The following is a 24,478-nucleotide window of genomic DNA, read 5'->3' as shown; positions in this document are numbered from 1 at the left end:
AATAATTACTTTTTTCAGACTTTTAGTGAGGTTGTGGTTCATGGACCCTAATGTTTTATATTCTGCACACTTTATTCAACAAATTTGGAACAATCTTTGAACTATAAACAGGAAGACGGTTTTTCCCATGAATGGTCTATGCAAGACTGTCAATGAAAAGGATGACCCATAAAGCTAAGGTAAACAGATGGGCGTGGCCAAGGGACAGAGGCCACCTGAGGACCAGAAATGGCACATTGATCAAGTTTTTATATATTCTTTTCTTGGCTTTAAAAAAGTTTTGGTTATTAAGCATCTTATTATATATTGTGTCACTTTATCATTTTTTTCTCTTCTCAAAATGCTGTACTTCAGTCCTTTTTGTGTGTGCAAACTCTTTTGCACCTTGTAACTGTATTGAGGTCTGGGGGTTGTAAGATATTCCCATTTCTCTTCTGTCATTTTTCTGTATCTTTCCATCTTCATTTAATGTCATAGATATTACATATTGTACCTTCTCTACTTCGCTCTCTCATCCGGATGTTTAGAAACAGCCTCCCACACCCCGGAGGCGAGGTTCACCTGCAGCCTCCCTGAAACCAGTTTCAAGTAAGGCATCCTCGTGGATGACAAACTCAGGGTTCAACTGCAGGCAGAGTGGCCACTTTGCCCTGACTCCAACGGTGAAAGAGCTGTGCAGTGTCCTCCCAAGAACCTGTGTGTGTGTGTGTGTGTGTGTGTGTATGTGTGTGTGTGTGTGTGTGTGTGCATGTGTGTGTGTGTGTCACAGACTGGGTGGCAAAGACTGGTAAAGCTGTCAGGACAAACATGAGATTCTTTCCTTAAAATGTTAAAATAAAGATTTATAGTGATTACAGTGAATGTCAGAAATCTTTTTATGCATTTTCTCATTCCTGTATTATAAAAGTAATATATCTTCATTGCAAAAAAAAAAAAAAAAATCAACTAGTACCAAAGGATGTAAATTCAATAGTAAAAATCCCCCTCTCCCTGCCTCTTCCAATCCACCCACCCCAAAGGTAAATAATCTTAATAGTTAATTGTGTGCCTCCATATATTCCTTTTTACCCATATACGAACAGAAGCATATTTTTATCACGGTTCTGCAACTTTCTTTTCATTCAAACAGTTTCTCTTAAAGATGTTTTTGTAGCAACAGAGTCAGCCATTTAATTATTTTAAATTTCTTTGTTTTCCATTTTGTATGTATGTAACATGAATTATAAATTTAAGCCATCCCCTCTGGGTAGACGATATTTTCAATGTTTTTGCTATTGTGAATAATGCTTTAGTGAATATTGGACATAAATATTTGCATATTTTGTATGCATGTATATGTAGGACATTTTTTAGAAATGGAATTCTTACTGTATTTTATTAATTTTTGGACACTTTCTTCACCCCTCCCTAGTCTTGGTCTGAACCGTGGCTACACCAGCTCCATGTGTGCTTTGCTTCTGGGCTACAAACGAAATCAGCAGCTCTTAACCCTTGTTAAATTAAAACTACCTAAGAGCATTTTTTAAAATTTAGATTATTCAAACTGTGCCCTGAAACTCCTAACTCAAAGTTTCCACAAGGGAACCCTGGGCTTTCCCATGGTTTTACACGATAGGTGATTCTAATGTTGACTCAGAGTTGACGACCATTGAATTGGTTCCTGGCTCCCAAATTTTCCCTTGATGATGCCTATCTCTTCTCTCAGACTCAGTAGTTCAGTCTCTGTGATGTCACTCTTTTCTTTCACAATTTTCTTCATGAATCATTCTGCTTTTGGTTTTCAGCACTCATTTTCCCATTTGTTTCTTTGTTTGCTTTTTGGGTTTTTTTAAATGTTTATTCATTTCTTGAGAGAGAGAGAGAGACCGCGAGTAGGGCAGGGGCAGAGAGAGAGGGAGACACAGAATCCGAAGCAGGCTTCAGACTCTGAGCTCTCAGCACAGAGCCCGACGCAGGGCTCGAACCCATGAACCATGAAATCATAACCTGAGCTGAAGTCAGATGCTTAACCAACTGAGCCACCCAGGCTCCCCATTTTCCCATTTGTTAATTGCATTCTGATCTTTAGTTATATTTTCCATTTCTTTTTACTTGAAAATTACTTTTACCGTATAAACATTATTCAGTTTAACCGCTCCATGTTAGCTACACTAAACAAGCTGGTCGAAGTTCTTGGTGACCAGGCATTCTACAATATCCAGCCTCTATCAAAGGCCCCTATCTTTAACTTATTACTCTTTCCTACATGATGGCAGGCAGCGAGACATCATGATAATGAGCTTGTGCTATAGACTCGGGCCAGGTTTAAACCCAGCTCTGTCACTTACTAGCTGTGTGACCTTGTCCAAATTCCTCAACTTTTCTGTCCATCAGCTTCCCCATGCGTAAAGTGGAAATGTTAATAATGCCCACCTTAAAGGATTTGTGTAAGGAACAAGTAAGTTGTTTCATGTAGAGCACCTTAAAAGTAATTGGAACATAGAAAGCACTCATTAGATGCTGTTATTGTTATTATCCATCTCCCATCTTCCTTCGAAAAGATTATGAGACAGACCTCTGAGAGGCTTCTCTCTCTTTGGATGCATGTTTCTGCTTCTTTGGTTTCTTCATCTGGTTATATGTTGCCATCTGCTTTCCATCTTGCAGAATTTTGTTGATATCTGTCATCTGTTGGCATTTCTACTCATCCTCTCTTTGGTCTTGACTGTTGTAACATCATCAACTAGAGTTTCCAGAAGTAGCAGACATACACATGTTCAATCTGCCAGGTTTAACTTGAAGTTTGCATTCTTTCTTAGTCACAATTTAAACATAGACATAAATACTTGAAAAGATTCAAATTATTTCTCCCAAACCACCCTGACCATATTTTTCTCATTGTTTAAAAATATTCCAAACAAAAAAGTTGTTTCTCCACAGCTTCTAGTCATGAGCTATGTGCAACAATCCCAGAATTACAAACTTAACAATGAATTGGACTCCATGGAGAGGCAGCCTTGGTAGAATCCTTTTCATCTTTTAAAGAGTTCTCCTTTAAAATTATTTTCCATATAATCCTTTCTCTAAGTGCATGTTCTAGTTATGTAATGGCTTTTGATTCCATACTCTTCTTACATCATTCACTTTGAAAATAACAGCATTTCTGGGGCGCCTGGGTGGCGCAGTCGGTTAAGCGTCCGACTTCAGCCAGGTCACGATCTCGCGGTCCGGGAGTTCGAGCCCCGCGTCGGGCTCTGGGCTGATGGCTCAGAGCCTGGAGCCTGTTTCCGATTCTGTGTCTCCCTCTCTCTCTGCCCCTCCCCTGTTCATGCTCTGTCTCTCTCTGTCCCAAAAATAAATAAACGTTGAAAAAAAAATTAAAAAAAAAAAAGAAAATAACAGCATTTCTGATGATTTAAAAGTAGGGTTGCCTAAGGGGCGCCTGGGTGGCTCAGTCGGGCGTTCGACTTCGGCTCAGGTCATGATCTCATGGTCTGTGAGTTCCAGCCCTGCGTCGGGCTCTGTGCTGACAGCTCAGAGCCTGGAGCCTGCTTCAGATTCTGTGTCTCCTTCTCTCTCTGCCCCTCCCCCACTCATGCTCTGTCTCTGTGTCCAAAATAAATAAACATTTAAAAATACATATATTAAAAATAAAAGTAGGGTTGCCTTTTGTGGTAGATAGCTTCTAAGATAGCCCCAGTGATTCTTGCTTCCTGGTATTCACAGCCTGTGCATTTCCCTCTGTTTAACTAACCTGTTTTTAATCAGTAAAACACATCAATGTGAAACGAAGAATGTCGCTTCCATGATGAGGCTACAAAGATTATTACATCTATCTTGCAAACAGACTCTTTCTTGCTGGCTTCAGTGAATCAAATTACTATGTTGGAGAGGTCCATATGGCAAGGAACTGGGAGTGGCTTCCCACCAAAAGCCAGCTCAGGGCCCCACTTTCTTCAGCCCTCAAGGAACCAAATTTTGTCAACAACCACATGAGCTTAGAACCGTGAGCCCTCAGATGAGATCCCAGCCCTGATTAATACTTTAATTGTAGTCTTATGAGAGACCCTGAAACCAGCAATGCTTAGATTGCTAACCCACAGATACCGTGAGATAGTAGATATGTGTTGTTTTAAGGTGTGAAGTTTATCGAATTTGTTATATCAATAGGTAACAGATATACCAGGCTTTCCTTGCCTTCACCAATCGTGCTAATAGCTCTGCTACTGCTTTAAGAACATAGTTTGCTTTATGTGTTTCTTTCCCATTCTGCATATACTACATTCTCAACTCCACAGTATTCAGAAGCTTCTTTTCTGTTAGTATTTGAAGCTATATGTACAAGAGGACTAAACACATTTTTGACTGAAATGTGACAAATATCAAAAGTAATTCTTACGTTAATAATAAAACTGGCATTTGCCATTTATCTATGGTTTATTAAGTGATTCTATAGATACTATAGGATTTGCTTTATCTTCATTAAGCTGTTGAGGAAACTGAATTCCACAGAACTTAAGGGATTTGTTCTAGGTTATATGTCTAATTAGTGGTAGAGCCCAGACTGGCATTTATGGCAGCTAACTCCAAATTCCTTCTTTTTATTCATTGCACTAGGCTGCAGAACTCCTTCCACTTGACTGGTAGGCAACTCATACATTTGCACTATTTTACAGATGAGAATTTTCATATTTAAAGTTTTGTGTCTTATCAGATCTGTTCTCCTGCCTCATATATGTTTTACTTAAGCTAATTAATTCATCTCGTGTGTGTGTGTGTGTGTGTGTGTGTGTGTGTCTGTTTATTTTTATTTAGCTCTAAACCAGGTGTATCATTCTGCCAGCAATCACAGCAAAAATTCATAGGATACATGCTGCATATATTTTATATTCTGAATTAAATAAAGTCCCCCAATGTCTAATGGCCTCTCATTACCATCCTGTTTACCAACTCTTGTACTATTCTTTGTCCATTATAAAAAAAAACTGAATATGAAAATCATTGATCATATTTAGAGCTCATTTGTTCCTGAACCTGTTCATTCTCAGGAGGTATATTTTTTACCTCTCTGCCAATGTATCAGATAAACTATACCTTTCTTATTGTTAAATTTTAGGAGAGGATCTGGAAAGCTTAACTTTATGCTCCCATTATCTGCATGGATTCAACTAAAAGATTCAGCTATCTCGTGTTGTCTTACCATTTATTAAGCTCCTGTAAGAGATACTGGAATACTTTTTTACGTAAATTAACCTTTTTTTCTAGTTATAGAAAATTTTTAAAATACTGAGAAGTATGTGCATACTTAATACTAAAACGAGAGACTCACTGGCAACACTATTAAGTTCATGAGATACTTAGATTGACATACATACACACACATAAGTGTATATATTTGTATTGATTCAAAACCAACCCTTAGTAAATATTGACAATAAGGTTTTCAACTGGAGCCTAACAAGAGTTTATGACCATTTCAGAGAATATACATTTTTTTCATAGTGACAAAATGGTTTAACTGTAATACTTTGGTCATAATCTCACCATTCCGCTCATGTGTATGTTTAGTGTATGTGTAGTGTATGTTTTTCTCAGAGGAACATACAGTTCACTCATAAGAGCATCAGGAGAGAAAATAAGAAGCAGAACCATAGCTTTAGATTTTTTGTTTCTTTGTTTTTGCTTTTTTGATAATTGCAGAAAACATAATTTTGGGATGGACTTCTTAATAGGAGCAAACAATACAATTCATTTCCCCCACTGGCTTTATGGGTACCCCTTCATGCCCTGCTTTGTGGAACAAATTAAGGGTGTTAAAGGTAATAAGCGGGGAGTAGATATACTATCATTTATGTATACGTATGTGTGTGTATATATATTCATTTATAAAAATAAATATTAAGCATGATCAGTATCATACTTAAACTCTATATTTTATGTGCTGCTTGTTTTTTCACTTAAAATAAATCCCAAGAACTTCACTGTATTCATTAATATTTTTGAGAACTTGATTATTAAGGATGGTATAATCTTCTCTTCATGCACCTTAATTTACTTTTGACCAGAAAATTATTCCTTTTGAACACATAAACTGAGGTTATAAAAGCTTAAGACAAAGATAGTCATTTGTTTCTATGTTTATTGTTGGGATGGAGTATTTCCACAAAGTGCCTTTTCTTGTGGAGAGATAGGAAAACAGACTCGGGAGGCTCTCTGTTCCCTCTCGCAGCATCCTCTCTCAGTGTTCTTCCTTCCACCTTGCCTGTGCTTTCCCTTAGACAGCTAAGTATCACATATCTGAGTGCCGCATCCTGGCAGTTCTAATCGGTGAATGGATGGAGAAGAGGGCAGCCGATGGGGGAGAAGTGGTCATGGACTAGAAGGCTGCAGGACTGGCTGAGGTGGAAATAGTCCTCGCACAGTGAGGACACAACCAAGGACATTTTAATTTGTTTGTATCGTTTAGTAAAAGCCTCTGGGGTCACAGAATTAGACCCTGACAAGGAGTAGGAATGAAAATCTTTCCCTGTTATTTTTGGGCTTTCAGATCTTATTCTGGTTCAGAGGATGAGGCATGTGATGTTTTATTTAAAAGGTGTGCTTGTTAATTCGATACCATCTACCAGGCAGTGAGTAGAATCACCAGTGAGACTTTGGGATCTTGTCATCTTTGCCTTTAGTTTTTACAGCTGTGACCCTTTTAATTTCTTTTTATATTTTGAAGGGTATTATACTGGAGATTTTAGAGGGGCTGTGTCAGGCATACATATCTCATCTGCTGTCACAATAACCCCAAAATGTTACTTCTCTACATTTTAAATATTTAAAAGTCATATATATATATATATATATATATATATATATATATCATGTTTTACTATATTAATTTATTCTTCCTTTGCTGCTTTGGAGTAATAGGAGCCAAGTGCAAAGTAATAAGTTCTAGACCACGGTTGTGTAAAGACATAATCACAGCCATAGTCCCTTTCATTTGTGTGGTAATTGCAGAAGTATAAAGTTGTATTAAGTAGTTTTTATTTTTTTGTCATTTGGATCCAACTTTAGATAATTACACATTCACAAGACATACATTTTCATCCTAAATATTTCCTGTGTGTGGAATCATATCTCTTGCCAAATATAGAAAAAATCATTTTAGAACACACTCAAGGAACTTTGAATCTACTTATTTTATAAAGCAAATCCTGTATAAAAGTGCTTAAATATATGTAGTTCCACTCACACGATTCGTTCCCAGCCTCCTACTTCAAAAGATAGCAATTGCAGTTGGTTTAAGTACTAGGATTTAATATTAGATATTTCCAAGCGTTACCTTGCAGACTGTCCTCCGTCAAGATATCAGCTTTATCCTTTACTTGTTTGGTAAGGAGTGTTGGGAGAGAGTAAACTGGAGAAGGTTGAGTAGCCCTGGAAAATATTTGACTAGCAAGACTTTTCCTTGGACAAAGCAGAAGGAAATTGTAGAAGTGGCAGAGAGAGCCCTTAAAGCTTTAGAAGTCCTTCACATCCTCATCAGAGGACAACTTCATCAACAAAACTCCTGTCATTGGCACCGGTTACTCTCCCATTACCCAGTAATCTTTTTCTTTCTTCTGTAAATAAAACGGTTCACACACACCTACTAACACAGACACCAAAGCATGTTGCGCCTCGTTCACCTATATGACTAGTTTAATTCACAACCAATTTCACTGGACTGAAGCAAATAACACTGGACGAGTCGATTAGGAAAGTAGAACTACTGTGTCCCAGGCTGTTAGGAAGCTGTTGCCCAGATCCTTAAAATATCAGGCCTAAAACCAGAGCTTCACACATTTTACTCTCAGGGCTCTGGGAAGAGCGCTGGGTTGTGCAAGCTTCTGACCATTTTACCTTCTCAGCGGTCCTCTTCCAAAAGCGCTGGGCCTCACACCTACTGAGCTGACACAGCAGACTTTAATTTTCTGTCTCTGATATTGCGTCTGTATTTGCAAAAGAAAGTTATTCTATTTAAAATTGTTCCTCTATTTTGTTCCTGTTTGGAAAGGCTATTTCTTTTCTCTTGTGGTTCTCTTTTCTTCCCCCATTATCTGTGTTCAGTATCCAAAGAGTATAGGCAATCAAGCTGACTTCAAAACTAGCTAAAAAAAAAATTCGTATTTGATGATATGGGTGAATAATCTATATAGATTTGTTTGTAATGAGGGGAAGACTTGGAAGGCCATTTCCAAAACAGTGGTGCTTTTTTTTTTTTAATTTTATTTATTTATTTTGAGGGAGAGAGAGAGAGAGAGGCAGGGAGTGAGGGAGAGAGAGAATTCCAAGCAGGCTGCATGTTGTCAGCGCAGGGGTTTGAGCTCACAAACCATGAGATCATGACTTGAGCCAAAACCAAGGGTCGGACGCTTCACCGACTGAGCCACCCAGAGGCCCCAACAGTAGTGCTTTTTAAAAACACAATGCCTAGAGTATCCCACTCTGAAAAATCTTCCAATGTTGAAGAACCAAGTCCTTAAAATATATAGAGGTCTCTTTTTCTCTCACCCTACCCTTCTAAACCTACTTCACATTTATACCCTGTGCTCATTCATCCAGCAATTATGCATGGTCTTCGGTCCTTAGGTTACTCAAAAAGTGGTACTCTTATGTCCTGCTTCTCACACACCAAGTATCTTTATATCTACCATTATCCTCTAGTACTGGAAAGAATATGCAGAAAGTTTTCTCTTGAAATATGTACTTTGAAAATATACCTCAGACAGTTCTTCTAGTAGAGGAACTTTGTATGGATTCTGGTTTGAAAACATACTATTTTTGATAACCATGGGAAAATTAGTTAACCCCATCAAACTTAAGCCTCTTTATCTTTACAGTGAGAATAGTAAAGTATATCTTGGAAGGAATATATCTATCATACTAACAGTGTGTGGGAGGCATGGGGAGCTATCATTATTGCTACATGAAATGGCAGCTATTTGTATTATCATCATCATTCATAAAGTCTTCAGCTCAGGGGCTTAGATTTTCTCCATTTCTTCTGTTATGAAGGTTTTTATAATATGTGTCAATAACTCAGAATTTGGGAAGGGGTATCTATAATATTTTTTAATCCATACATTTATATACATTGTATTTAACAAGAAAAAGAGAAATACTGGGATTTGAAAGACATTGGAACTTCCTAGTCTTTCTTTTTTCTCTTTTCTTTTCTTTTTTCTTTTCTTTTCTTTTCTTTTCTTTTCTTTTCTTTTCTTTTCTTTTCTTTTCTTTTCTTTTCTTTTTTCTTCTCTTTTCTTCTCTTCTCTTTTCTTTTCTTTCTTTCTTCCTTTTTTCCTTTTTCTTTCTTTCTTTCTTTCTTTCTTTCTTTCTTTCTTTCTTTCTTTCTCATTATAGAATATATTAACTACTAAAAAGCTAGATCTGGGTGGGATGTTGAGAACTGACACTCAGTGCATCAAAAAATAAACTTATCATCTTTTCTCCCTCCTTACTTCCCCTTTCCTTCCCTCCCTTCCTTTCTTAAATCTCATTCATTCCACATACATTTAAGGCTCACATACCATCGCCAGATAGGATACCAAGGAATGAGTATGTAATCATGAGTAAGATAGTTACGATCCCTGCCCTCATACAATTTACAAATAGCAAGTAGGCACATTTAACAAATGAATTACAGAAATAATTATATCAAAGTAGAGTTGGTGAGTGCAACGAAGAAAAGCTCAGAATTCAGCACAAGTAACTAATGTGCAGAAGATGAAAATCCAACTCAGTCTGGGGAGCGCCAATCCAGGAAGGATGAAGTGGGGGTGGGGAGGTTTCTAAGCAGAGTTAACATAGTTTTACCCAGACTCATGCATCTTCTTTTTTATCTGTTTCCTTTCAAACACAATCATCCTCCCAGTCACCCAAGCTTAAAATCTTCACATTATTTTTGATACTTTATTCTCTTTTGCCTCAACAAATAATCAGCTGCCCAATTTTCGTGAATCAGCGTGTTCTTTCCTCTATTCTCTTGAATGTCTGGATTCCCATCCTCACGACAGTAGTTATATCCTTCTTTACCATTTTCCTACAGCTGTATGTTTTCTTTCATTCAACACATATTTATGAGCACTTTCTGTGTGCCAGCACTGCTAGTGACGTTACGACAGAATTGAACGTGATAAACATGGTTGTCACAAAGCCTACAAATCGAATTCAGTGCTGTGGATCTGGTGCTATAATCAAGTAGGGGCAGTGTGCTGAGTGCACAGGGAAGGTCTCCTCTTTCTAGAAGGAGAGAGATTTAGACTGAAGCCCATAGAGTGAGTAAGAATAAGCCACGCACGGGTGAGGCAGTTGGATTGTCTAAGGAGCATCCAGTCAGAAGGGAGAGCAGATGCAAGAATTGGAGGGCTGGCATAGGTGAAAGTACTGATGTTAAATAGAGGTAACTGGTGTCTATCATCCTAAATAATTTGGACTTTTTCATAAGAGCCCTGTGAGCCACTGAAATGTTCTATGCAGGAGAGTTAAGACAGCAGAAGCATCTGGGGACTGGAACAAAGGGGGATGCTGAAATAAGATACAAGAACAGGAAAAAGTTTGGTGAGGAAGATGATGAATCCATTTTGTGTTGTTTTGTTTTTCTCCCAACTGGCCCTCTCACCTTCAGTATCTTCCCCTTCCATAGCATCCAACCCTCATGCATGCTGCTGCCAGATTAACTCCCTGGAACCCACTTCTGATCTCAATTTAAAGAAGTTTAATGACATGTCTGCTCAGGGAATAAAATCTGAATTCCTGGCTCTTTTATTCAAAGCTGGTTCCATCTCTGTTTTAAAGCTTGATTTTTAGTGTTGCCCTTTATGTCTTCCTGGCTGTAAGCATATACTCTATGCTCTTGAAGCTCTCCCACAACTGTGCCTTTGTCTTGGGCTCCCTCCCCCTTTCCTATTCGCTTACATACTTAAACCCTCTCCCCCTCAGGTTGTTACTCAGGATAACTTCACTTGTTTCCACTGAGAGTAATTTCCCTTTTCTCTGAATCCTCAATATGATTCGATTCACAGTATGCTAGCATTTGTCACCTCCCCCATGTGGTAGAACTACTTAGAGAGGCAAGATGTGAGCCCTGGAACTCAACTGCCTGGATTCAGATCCTAGCTCTGACATTTCCTGGCTTGTGACATTGAGCGCATCTCTTAAATTCTCTATGTGTCATTCCTCCTCTGTAAAATAACGTTCCTACTATGTAAGGTATTGTGGGGATTAAATAAGTAAATACTGTAAAAATGCTTAATTTCATGTCTAGCAATAGTGCTGTGTAAACATTTGGTATTATCATGCCATTATTTTTATCATTTACACGTAGCATCCATTCTTCTAAACTATAACCTGATAACCTAATGCACATTGGATTTATCCTTATGACTTCTAAATCACTTACTGCCTCACACAGAGTAAATAAATAGTGAATTATGAGTTAGAATCACAATGATTAGTGAATTGTAATTGGACTTTTCAAATACTTTATTTTGTATATAATATTTTCTTTGTTAAATTGACTAAAATAATCATTGACCAAACATTTAACATATTTAAATTTTCTGTGTGTGAAACACATGGAATATATGGAAAAGCATGCCTTTTCTGATTTTACATTGATTCAGGGAGACCTCCCCCCATACAATTAACTACAGTATAAGATAAAGTAAAAAAGTATACAGTCAAAATGTGATAAGGGGAATTCAGAGAGAGTGGGTGGAACAATCAGAAAAGAATTCACTGCGATAAGATATAATTATACTGCAGTGAGAATGGTCACTTTTAGAACAAAGCATGCATAAATCAACTCTCCTAATGGTATTAGCCAAACTTTATTGAATGCTCAATGTAGCAGGCACTATGTTTATCACGTTCAAACTTCAAAACAGTACCACCTAGAAGTATTAGTGTTGTGTTCATTTTAAAGATGGGAAAACTGAGGCATAGCAAGGCAACATTAAGTCATTTGTCGAAGCCACACGACTAGTAAGGAAGAGAACCAGGATTGGAATCCAGGGAGACTGGATTCAGAACCTGTGTTTCTCTACTACAAAATTAGGAGTTCTACTTCACTATTGCTGAACCATTTCTAACAATATATTTTAGTAAGTTCAACAGAATTTCACTTTCTATGATTTTTAAGCTTATACCTCATCTGTAGATATTGAAAAAATTGACTATTATTCTTTCATTTATTTCTGACCGACTCAATCTCTCATTAATTCTTCCTCTAATTCTTCATCTGTGAAATAAAAGTTGGAAGCTAGAACAGTAGTTCCTGAATAATTCAAGAGCATTTTTTTCCTTCAAAATAAAAAGATATGCAAACTTTTATATTACATTGGTCACCTTTGCTTATTCATTCCCTTATCCATTACTTGGTGTGCAATGGAAAACTTTGCAATAAGTCACAGGACTTTTCAGCTTCCAAGAATCTACTGTGCTAGAATAATCTTTAGAACCATTTCTAGTGGAAACATTTGAGCTTTTGTATATTCTAGACTTTAGGTCTCCCTCTCTCTCTCTCTCTCTCTCTAGTTTCTAATGTGTCATTTCTCTGTGCCATTAGAAGGAACACATGTGATCCCCCAATCCCTTAATCTTCTATCAAGTTTTCTCTATTTGTTTTTTTTTCCTCCTAAATTTTCACTTCTTCCTAAGGCTCAGATTCCTGACTAAACAATACAGCCTCTTTTGCAGAACTTATAATTACTATCAGACCCTTGTGTAAAGGAACTATTTCTAAAATATGTGAGCTAAATAAAACTTAGAATATGCATTTACAGAATTTTAACTTGTTTTGTGAAAATAATCCATAAAAGAACTGTTTTTTATGTATCAATTTTTGGATGACTCCAAATACTTTCCTGGTATATTGAATTTTAAAATAACATCTTTATCTCTATCCTCAGCGTAGACCTAGTAAATTAGAATATTAAAGGCAAATACCACATATACACAAAGCAACATTATCTCGGGGCCACACCTATTTTTACCTTCCTTTGATTTCTTCATAATACCAGCCTTTTTCCCACTCCTTGAGAATGTAATTCTAATGGTATTGGAAGTACTTAGTTTAATATCTTCGTATGGTAGAACTACTTGGGAAATACCAGCAGAGAGTTATAGGTAATGCCATTCTTGGCCCTGCTGGAGAGTGGGGCTTCATTTGTAAGATGTCCCCCACCCCATGTCCCCCAGCCATGCTTTATGTTTCCCAATATTTACATCCTTAGGATAGAAAAATGTAAAATAACACTCAGGGTTTTAGGGGTGAGTATTTGAGGAGTTTTTCTGTTATGATGACCTTGTTTTCGGCAAAATCAGTTCAGGCCAGCTGCTCTAACATCAAAGTCTACATTTTTCTCAACAGCATTTATTCTTTGGATTGTTTAAGTGGGGCCAAACCAATTCCTATTCTATGAGGGCTTGTTCAAAACCAAAATACCAGTAGCGTATGAAAGGTAGCACATACAGTGCCTTGCACATGCCTTTTGACCACCCCCTGGAAGTGGCCACGTGTTCTTTGTATCCCACTGAACCTGCACAGATGCTCAGACAGCACCTGTGCTACGTTAATACAACTCCTCACCTCCAGGTCTCTCTTTTTCTTATTAACCTTTGTGTCTACAGCTTCTAGTAGAGTGTCTGGCTCCTGGTAAATGCTTCATTAATATTTACTCGATGAAAACTCTGGAGTGAGAAGAGAGGAGTTAGTGAAGCAATTGAGCCAAGTACTAAGTGGAGAAAGTACTACAGAGTGGGAGATTGACTGGGGACTACAGTACAGGCTAATCCTCTCAGGGCTAGTTCAGACTGGGGAAAGGTACTGCCAGAAGTGTGGAGGTGGGAATCAGCAAGGCTCCAGCGAAGTATCATAATGGAGGCCAGCCTGGCTGGCCCTCTGGGGTAATAAAGAGCATTAGGTTTGAATGTACCACAGGCTTAGAGACAATTGATAGAAACTCCTGAAAGTTAAAAGTTAAGGAACTTAGGTTTGATTGGAAAACAATAGGGAGACTCTGCAGTCCTTTGATATGGACAATGAATGATCAAAACAATATAAAGTTTTGTTCAAAAAGATGTGTGCTTATGTTAAAATTCATATGTGTTAAACATCAGATTATGAAATACTATTTTAGTCTATGGGTCATCAGTTGATCCTGAAGGTCTCTTTCTTTCTCTTCTCATCCCACAGGTTGTTATTTTGTACTTTGAGCCAAGCACATTTCGCTGTATTCTCCTAAGATGGGTCCGTCTTCTCGGTTTTGCTACTGTTTATGGAACTGTCACTCTCAAGCTTCACAGGTACATTATATTTCCTAAGTTTTCATTCCCAGGAGAGGATCAAAGTGTCTTGGCATGTCATTGCAAGCTGGGTCAGCCACATAAATGGTTTAATTTCAAGAATTGAGATAGCAAGATGATATATATTTTTCATTTTCAGGGCAATATTATTAAGAATCTCTAGGAGAATCTTTAATACAACTGAATTTGAACAACATGCTTTAATAAAATATGCCATTAGGTATGAAAATTTGAATTCTGAATAAAAAATAGTTTAGAATGAATGCAAGACAGTATTTACTAGCTAAGAATAGGAAGGAAGACAAAGACAGTACCGCTGAAATAATAGTCCAGGTCCCGAGCTACCAAAGAATCCTTACATAGTAGAACTCAGCAATATGCTTACTTGACATAAACTACTGTTCTTCATTCATCAATCACATGCCCCAGGGTGATCGGCTGATATTCTATCGGTGAATTTCAAAAAAAAAAAAAATGGTATTCTTGACTTTCCTCCTTAACCAGCGTGCTCTAGTGATTATCAACCTTGTAAATTAGATAATAGTGTGAATTCTTTTATACTTAGTTTCAAAACCACCTACTTTTCTTAATGTTTATGATAAATAGGAAGAATAAATAGGCAATATAATATATTATCTGTGCACAAAAGGGTTTCCCATGTCTCCTCTTTGCAAGCGCTCTCAATGCAGTGGTGCCAAAGACCATCAGAGAGAGAGATCGTAATTTCTCCTGCATGATAAATCTGCAGCCCTGTAGAGGAAAACCTTTATGCTGATTAGCTTTAAAGTCATTTTTATAACCATAGAAAACCATTCATATTTCCATGTTAATTTGATCGTGTTTCTCAATAAAAGTATTTTAATATGGCTCAGAAAGCAGCTTATCTTAGAGCTATAATATGTGTTACATTTATCTTTAAATGTTCCCCTTTCAATCTTAAAATGTGATCATTGTATTGTGTATTACACAAGAAGCTCCATTTCTTTTTCTGGTTGTTGCTTTTTGTTCTGTTTTGTTTGTTTGTCTTGTTTCATTTTTACTTATTTACTGGGAATGCTCCAGACTGTCTTTTCAGAATAAATGTAAATATCCTTAACTCTCAAGATTCCTTTCTTTTATATATGTCCTATAGTACACAGCACATTGGACTGGGTTTTAGGAAATCCAGCTTAAATCTCAGTTCAGCCTCTAACTCTAGGAAAGCATAGGCTTCTATTTCCTATAAATGGAAAGGATTGGACAAATCTCTACTGTTCTTTCTGACATTCGCTTTATTCTTCCCACACCACAGCACGCTTTGCTATTGTGTTCTCGTAGTCTCCAAGTGTCTTCCAGTTTTCATTCCTTATATGATAGCTGTTTTCAGCTGGTGTTCACCAAAGAAAATGAGTAATCGTTGTTATTGCTTATAACAGACAATAGGCCTTCTAGAAATCCTGAGAGAAAGGATGATCTCTTGAGATTTAAAAATTATCTTTCTCCCTGTGAGTCTAACACTTGGCATCTCTTGGGTTCTTTATTATGTAATACAATTTGTTTATTTAATTATCTTCTTCATTTTTACCTAATTTACTTTCTTTTTGAAATGAGGGTCTTACCATTGAATCCCCACCTCTTCGCACAATGGCTGATACATTGGAGGTGTTTAATACACGTTAGTCGATGATTGAATGAATAAAAATGTCAGATGCAGCCTTGAAAGCTGCTTCCAACAGTTCTCTCCACACATAATGCATTCATTCATAGGCCCCTGACTCACTGTATGTCCCCAAGTATCTACAACATATAACTCTGGTCTGTAAGAGGCTGTTTGGTGGGATGCAAATATAGTATTAAATAGCGCTGAATCATGTAATGAGAAAATTACTTCCATTTAGGTTCTCTTTCCATCCTTCTGATTATATCCAAGAGAAAAATTAGTGTGGAACCAGTAGGTCTCTGACACCTGCCAAACAGTTTCTAATCCTCCTTTGCAACAAAGAACAGATCAAGCTTTGGGCTCAGAGCTGTGCACTGCAGTGCTGTCTGGATATAAACTATTAACTCTCTCATTGCACTTCTATACTTACTTTACATTTCTGGATTATCGGTTCTTCATTGAAAGTAGCAATATAAAGTTTCCTTTAAAATATTTTAAAGCAATAAATAGAAATTGATTTAAAGAATGTATAGCTTGTATGCAGACCTAGGCAGAAATCTTGAGTGGGGTCTGCAAATGATTGGAATTTGAGAAACTAGTTTAGTTCATCATTCTTTTGTTTAAAGACTGGAATTAACGCTCTATCTTTGTATGTATTTCTAGAAGTCATTGTAGTGAAGAGTTACCCCCACTGAAGTCTAAATTGAATAGAAACTGTTTCTAACTTAATGAGCTGAGTTATTCTTATCCTGTCTGAAACATATGGCTTCATATTATATTCTGTTTTTTTCCATATTGTTTAAATGAACTGATTCCAGTATTGTTTAAATCTATAAAACTGAACAGTTAGTATCCAAGAAGAATGTGAACAACCCAATGAAAGTGACGGCTGAACCAGCTTTGTATTCTCCATCCTTAGTTGTGCATCTTGCCCATATTTATACATTTAGATATTTGTTAAGTGAATGAATGGGTTATAGTGAATGGAGCAGCTAGGGGTGTCTTTGGTTGGTGTCTTTTAGGTTCAAGCAACATGTGGCCCTGAAGAAATGACTTCTAAGATTTTGTAGTAACATGATAAAGAGGAAAGACATAAATCCTAACAAATCCAAATTTGAATTTTAATCCTGCCATTAACTATTTACAAAACCAAAAAAAATTATTTTAACATCTGAAAATCAGTTATCTCACTTCACTTGTAAAGTTGTTGTAAAGACTAAATATGATTGGAATATATGTAAATATATCAAGGGGGAGGGGTTACTATGGCTAAATTAAGCAAAAAGGAAATTCATTGGAAGGATAGAAAGTCACAGAACTAGGCTTTAGAGAACCTGATCCAAGGTAGATTGAGGAATCAAGATAGCATAATGAATGCCATATATCATTTTCACAGAAACTTCATTTTTCATTTCAAGATTTTTTTAAAGGTAAACCCAACTCTTTAGGCAGAAAAGTCTAAGGAAATTATCAGTACAGACATATAAGATGAATGTTATAGTCGCTTGAGAATAGGACAGGCAAAAAAGACCTGAGTTTTTGTTTTATTTCAGTCACTTCCCCCAAGGTTTAGTAATAGAACATTTCTTTCTCCATCTCCTGGTTTCTCATTGATTGATTGTAGTGTTTACAGAATTCCAGTATCTCAGAAAACTTGAAGCAAATGTGAAAAAGGAACAAGATCTCTCTCACTCTGTCACAGAGATGATACTGTTAGCCTGGGATGGGGACTTAAAAGTTCCATGTACTTTTACCAAATCTTCTACTTTTTAATTTAGTGGTGTCTCCCCACATTTGAGACTCAAGCAGTCAAAGACTACAATGCCAAACCAAAGGATCACTAACACATGATGGAGATAAAAAGCAGACCAACTTTTAGTTGTCATTATTATTGCCTTAAATTATCTGTAGGCAAATCAGTCCCTTTGTTACCTACACCCTAGGGCAAACCAGTCCCACTGCCCCAACTTCAGGCAGTGCAATTTATTTGAACCTGAAACTATTTGTTCCTTTTTGGAGAAAGAAAGAAGGAAGAATGATCATGTTTTAGCTTGCTTAATATGGATCAAAAGGGGGAAAATAGTGTTGGAGTAGCAAAAAATGAAGGAGTTTCATTGATAAAAAGGAGTTTCCTTCAGGAACCATACATATGTTTGACTTGGGACATGAATGATGTAAGACAGATCTAAAAGAACATCTAGCACCTCCATGGATGTGTGTGTTCACAGATTACTTGCTAAGTTAAGTTGGTTTAAGAAAATTGGGAAGGCAGTATCTCTAGGTGCAGAAAAGCCAAGTATAATTTCAGGAGGCAAAATGAGGAAATGTTTTAAAGGAAAGGAGGTGGAAAGAGATTAAGAAACTTAATGCTAAAGGAACATTTTCTTATTCCCTATAATATGGTTTCTGGAAACAAATTGCTGTGTTCCTTTTTCCAAGGCTAATCAAGGAAAAACAAAAGACTTTGTTGTACTATATTTAAAATGAATATTTAAGCAAGCTGTGAAAAAGCCTTCTTCTGGGTCTGGATGAGGGATTTTCACTTCATACATTATTCAGTATTCCTTGCTCTAGATACAACACAATACATAGCAGTTTTCTCTACTGTGCTCATTAGCACCAAATATTTACACTTTGTGAGAAGGGTTTTATTTTATTTTATTTTATTTTATTTTATTTTATTTTATTTTTGGTTGTTTCCTAGTAAATTTTGAAAAGTGACTGGATGATATTTATATTTATTTATTTTATGTATTCTTTATAAGGATACATAAAATACAGTAAGGTATGTTAAATTTTTGAAAGAGCAAAAGAAAGAAAAGCAAGTGTGGGACTATATAAAGAAGCTAAGAGCTTGTAATAAGATGAAGGTTTCCTTCTTTAGCTTAACTTATGATAACCACTGGCTGGCAGGCAATTTGAGATAGGAACTTAGGCAAATTAGACTGTCTATTAGCTGCAGAACCATCTGCCTTAACAGACCATTGAGCAAGGTGTTGGTTAGACCTCATTTATGAAAGCCAAAAAAATAACAACTTTTGTTCTTAGGTGGCTGAGCAAATGCCTCTGGGCATACACAAGATTACTCTAAAACTCTTGCAGTTAACTCCAGCTCACAGATGAATGATGTTGAAGGTCCCAAATCATGGTCCATAGGGGTTTGAATATGAAATAGTTTCAAAATGGTTTTAGCCAGTTGCCCACCTCAACCAAAATAATGTCTCAATTAAACATCCTTTGAGCATGTAACCACAGACATTGCATTTTGACTAGGAAATGGGAAGAGTTTGCCATATGGATCATGATAATGATGATGATTTCAGGTCCTCCTTTCTGCTGAGTTCACTGTGATTTATCATCTTTTCCGGCTGCCTACTCTGGATTTAGAATACCTTCACATGGAGAATTACTCATAGTAACATTTCTTGAGAACCATATTGTCTCAGAGAAAAGGGACTCATAAGCTTCTGAGGAAGGTCTCTTTTCCTGTTAGAGTTATATTTGGACATTGTTAAAGAAAAAAAATATTCTGACACTCATTAAAGAATGGTGAGACAGACTTCATTCAGGGGTCAATGACAATGGAGTTTTACAGCAGGAGAGAGAGATTGGGCTCAACTCTGAAGATAACAAGGAAAAGTGGAGATTAACAGTTAAGGAGCAGTAGATGGAAAACTACTAAGAGAAAGCATCAGAGGCAAAGGTGAATTTCTTGCTAAACCAATTTGATAGGAGTCTTGACAAAGGCAAGCCACGGTGGTCTCAGATATCAAGGGTGGGAGATTGTCCCAAAACTGACTTAGTAAGAATCTTGCTACAATTGGGCAGTGTAAAGACAAGGGAAATCCAAAGAGAATTTACTTCTGCTTTTTTCTCTTTTACTGTGTGGATTAAAACAACAACACACCTTGAGCTTCTATGTATTTTGAAACCTACTATCTCAGGAATTTGTTGCAAATTGAAATTTAGGCATTTATAAATTATAGAGAATATAGTCATTACACAAAATTTAATTAGTAATTGAAGCAATTATATCCTTTTATTGGAATAATTGAAACTTAATTTTAGGAAAAACAAACAAAAAGACAAGGGAAGTCCAAACATTGGGCCCAGTCGAGCAGAAGGTTCAGAAGAGCCTGGCTAAAGTTTGATTAAACAGAGACTCTTTGTTAATAGAAAACTAAGTAAGTTCCAAATTCAAAGAAAGTTACTTAGCTTCAGAGGCAGACTACCAAATACCCGAGACTTTACCTTCTATACCCACACTTTGCATTTACTGGAAAATAACTAGGTGCTCTATAGAAAAATGACATGCTTAGGATGAAAATTTAGAAAATAAGTTTCAAATTCATGTTTCAGAACTATGTCTAATACTGGCATTTTAAGAGGTTTGGGAAAAAAATTAGATTTGTAAATAATTTGACTTTCTCTTTACCTGTTTCTTAGTTCATTGAGTGCCAACCTAGGCTTTGTGAGATTAAGATTTAAACAGTTTCCCTAGAGATATTTTTACCATTTTAAATTATTTGCAATGAAACAGGAAAGATCAAAAGACATTTGGCTCTTAACAAGATAAATTTACCTCATAATTTCATTAATTCAAGAAACATTGGCATGGAATGCACCATAAAGGCTCACACTAATGCACAGAACTATTTGCGTGCTATCCCGATTCTAATTAACTTTCAGAAAGTGTGTGGTTACATACCTTAGCTTTGCAAGCCCTACATTTCTGTCATTCTGATCACTCATATGCTTTGAAGGACCTAGAAAAAGTGAGGCCTTGAAAACCTGAGAAATAAGCAAATTGTGTCCTCTCACTTGTCCTTCCTATACTCATCTCCCCTTTCTTGGAGTACTTGTAATCCGTCCACAGCTGTCTGAGACTGAGTCCTGTGGGACTTTGTATACAGCTAGTCCTTATGAATGGCTCTGCAGAAACCATGAAAATAGAGTCCCCTAAGCTCCAAGGAGTTACTCTTTGATTATAAAATCTCCAGCTGGAGGACAGGACAATTCCCTCTGCTCCTTCCTCCCCATCCTGCCCCTTCTAATGACTTCACGCTGCCCTGTCTGGCTTCCTACAGGACCCAAAGGTTTGGCCCAGCTGAATGGCCCTAAATATTGTTAATTATGTTGGTATGTTCTTGTCACTTTCAGAAGCTAATTAAGGGTTGCTGGCTTGAATAGCTTCATTTATGAATTAATATGCTCAATTTAATCTACTTATAGGAAATAAAAGGGGATATGTAAGCATATTGATAAAAGATAACTAGAGGTCTGTATTCATACAGAACCATTAACATCAATGAGCACCTTTTCAGTATAATTAGAAATAAAAACAAAATTCATTTTTTAATTTTTCTACTTTTCAGAATATATTAAATATTAGACATGAATAAAATGGGAACATTTCTCAGAAAACTAAAGAGATTTAAAGCGTTACTTATTTTGTCTGACTTCAGATGTCCTACTTGATTTTTTGTGATGCATAATTTTTAAATACCCTTTATTGTATAATATCTATATTCAAAGCTTTTTAATATTAAACTCCTTTTTTTGTTTTTGAGATTATATATATATGTGTGTGTGTGTGTGTGTATATATATATATACACATATATATATGTATATATATGTATATGTATGTATATATATATATATATATATATATATATATATATATATGGGGCTCTAATTTCTAATCACAGCAGGAGCATTTTATGTCAAGATTTCTGGAAATAGGTTTGAATTAGAGTATATAGTTTAGGGGCTATGTGCCACATTGGAAACATGGGATGTTTTTTATTGCCTGGATTGTATGGTGTCACCTTGTATATGTGTGTGTGCAATTCTCTGTGTGTTCCTTAACATTAAAATGCCAAATAAGAGCCCATCTGGTAATTCAGAATTAGTACTTCTTGGACTATAGTTGATAAATACTTTATCCTAATGTTCTTTGTTAGAGACTGTATGCCCTCAAGTGGAAATATTTCTCTTCCTCATGTGAAGTAGATGTGAGAGAATAAGTGGGAAATGAGATTAATTCATTCATGTAGCAAAAAGAAGGGCAGCCAGGCTTTAAAGGCCACAGTGAGTGCTCACAGCAGCAGCACATGCACTAAAATTGGAAGGATGCAGAGAAGATTAGCACGGCCCCTGTGCAAGGGTGACATGCAAATTCATGAAGCTTCCACACTTTTGACTAACAATGTGCTGTAATAAATATATTAACTAAACATTAAAAATTTTTTAAATTTCTTGGGGCGCCTGGGTGGCTCAGTCAGTTAATCATCCGACTTCGGCTCAGGTCATGATCTCATAGTTCGTGAGTTCGAGCCCCGCGTCCGGCTCTGTGCTGACAGCTCAGAGCCTGGAGCCTGCTTCACATTCTGTGTCTCCCTCTCTCTCTGCCCCTTCCCTGCTCATGCTGTGTCTCTCTCTGTCTCAAAAATAAATAAACATTAATTTTTTTTTTTTTTTTAATTTCTTAAAAAATAAATAAATAATAAAGGCCACAGTGAGACAGTCTGCTTCTGCAAGCTGTTTGCTGCCAGCTGCCTGCCGTTGTCTGGGCCCAGAGGCAGGGGCTCGGCTGGCGTTATTACGTGGACACACCTACGTCCTTCCTGATGCGCCATCTACTCACCTGGCCTCTGCTTACTCTGCTGTCCCTCCCCCAGCATTTACAAGTGTCCACTCCCAAATATTTTTTACGTTTTCATTCAGCTCAAAATAATTTCTACTTTGAATTATTCTTTGACCCACAGGTTATTGGTTATTTAGTTTGCAAATATTTGAGAGATTTTCCATAAATCTTTGTTTTTGATTTCTAATTTAATTCTGTTCTGGTTAGCACACATTCCTTGTATGACCTGAATCTTCTTAAATTTATTGAGACTCATTTTATGGCCCAGAATATAATCTATCTTGGTAAATGTTCCACGGGCACTTGGAAGAATGTGTCTTCTGTGGTTTTGTGGTTGTTTAATAATTTTGTTCATCTTTTATATCCTTATTAATTTTCTCTCTACTTGTTCTATTGAGAGAATAGTTGGAAATTTCATCTTTGCCTGTTTTTCCTCACAGTTCTTTCAGTTTTTACTTCAGATATTTTGAAGTTCTGTTCTTAGATGCATAAACATTTGGAGTTGTTCAGTCCTATTCATAGGACATGGATTCATGTCCTATCCATAATGATAAAGGATTGACTCCATTATGAAATGACCTTCATTGTCCCTGGTAATATTCTTTGCTATAAAATTTACTTTGTCTGATATTAATATAACCACTTTTTATTTCTTTTGATCAGTGTTAGCATGTTATATCTTTTTTCCCCATTATTTTAACTTTAAACCTTTGTTTTATATTTATTTTTAAAAGTGATTTTTTTAATGTTTATTTATTTCTGAGACAGAGAGAGACAGAGCATGAGCAGGGAAGGGGTAGAGAGAGAGGGAGACACAGAATCAGAAGCAGGCTCCAGGCTCTGAGCGGTCAGCACAGAGCCCGATGCAGGGCTCGAACTCACAAACCATGAGATCGTGACCTGAGCCGAAGTTGGTCTCTCAACCAACTGAGCCACCCAGGCACCCCAAACCTTTGTTTTACATTTAATGTGCATTTCTTGCAGAAAGCTTACGGTGAGGACTTGCATCTTTAAGTCTAATCTAACAACCTCCGTCTTTTAATTTGTGTATTTAGACTACTTTCCTTTAAACATGACTATTGTTAAGCTTGTGATTTTAGATAGTATTACCTGTATAATACTTTCTAACATGTCATTGTCTTGCTTGGCCTCTGGTTATCCTAATGTCCATCACACAGAATTCACATGTGTCCAGTTCAAAAGACTGGATTTGAGCTAACAAGGAATTTAACACTAAAAGCTCAACTATTCTAGAAATTCCTAGATAATGCAAAGTACCAAAACTGACTCAAGAAGAAATAGAAAATCTAAACAAATCTGAAACAAGTAAAGACATTGAAATTACTAATCAAAAATCTTCCCCTCCTGCCCCCCCATCCCCCACATACCAGTACTGGAAGGCTTCACTGATGAGTTATATCAATGATATAGAGAATAATTAACACTAATTCTTTGCAAACCATTCTGAAAAATAGATAAGGCAACACTTCCTATTCATTGTAAGAGGCCAATGTTACCCTGATACCAAAAATAAATAAATATATCACAGGAAAACAAAACTACAGACCAATATCTCTTATGAATATAGACATAAAAATCTCAATCCAGACAGAATCCAGCAACCTCTAAAAAGGATCATACATCACGACCCGGTGGGATTTAGACCATACAAAAATCAATCAATGTCATAGAGTACATTAACATAATAAAGGACAAAACCACGTGATCATCCCAACAAATGCAGACAAAGCATTTGACAAAACTCCAACACACTCTCATGATAAAACACTCTACATCCTTGGAATGGAAGGGAACTTCCTCATCCTGATAAAAGTTATCTATGAAAAACCCACAGCTGACATCATGCTTAATGAT

At 36.7% G+C, this 24,478-nt stretch overlaps 1 protein-coding gene and 1 non-coding gene across 2 annotated transcripts in view; both read left to right on the top strand.

The window, feature by feature from the left end:
* Window positions 1-24,478, top strand: part of GPR158 (G protein-coupled receptor 158) — a 436,580-nt gene that overhangs the window by 362,230 nt on the left and 49,872 nt on the right. The window contains 1 exon segment of the mRNA XM_025930720.2: window positions 14,207-14,316. Coding sequence (XP_025786505.2) covers window positions 14,207-14,316 — 110 coding nt within the window.
* Window positions 22,052-22,158, top strand: LOC112868016 (U6 spliceosomal RNA). The gene has a single exon (XR_003224216.2). It is a non-coding gene; the product is annotated as a U6 spliceosomal RNA (small nuclear RNA).

The sequence above is a fragment of the Puma concolor genome, chromosome B4, assembly GCF_028749965.1.
Source record: "Puma concolor isolate L17-30 chromosome B4, mPumCon1.1.hap2, whole genome shotgun sequence".
Classification (NCBI taxonomy): domain Eukaryota; kingdom Metazoa; phylum Chordata; class Mammalia; order Carnivora; family Felidae; genus Puma; species Puma concolor.
This window is presented reverse-complemented; position numbering and strand designations above follow the sequence as displayed.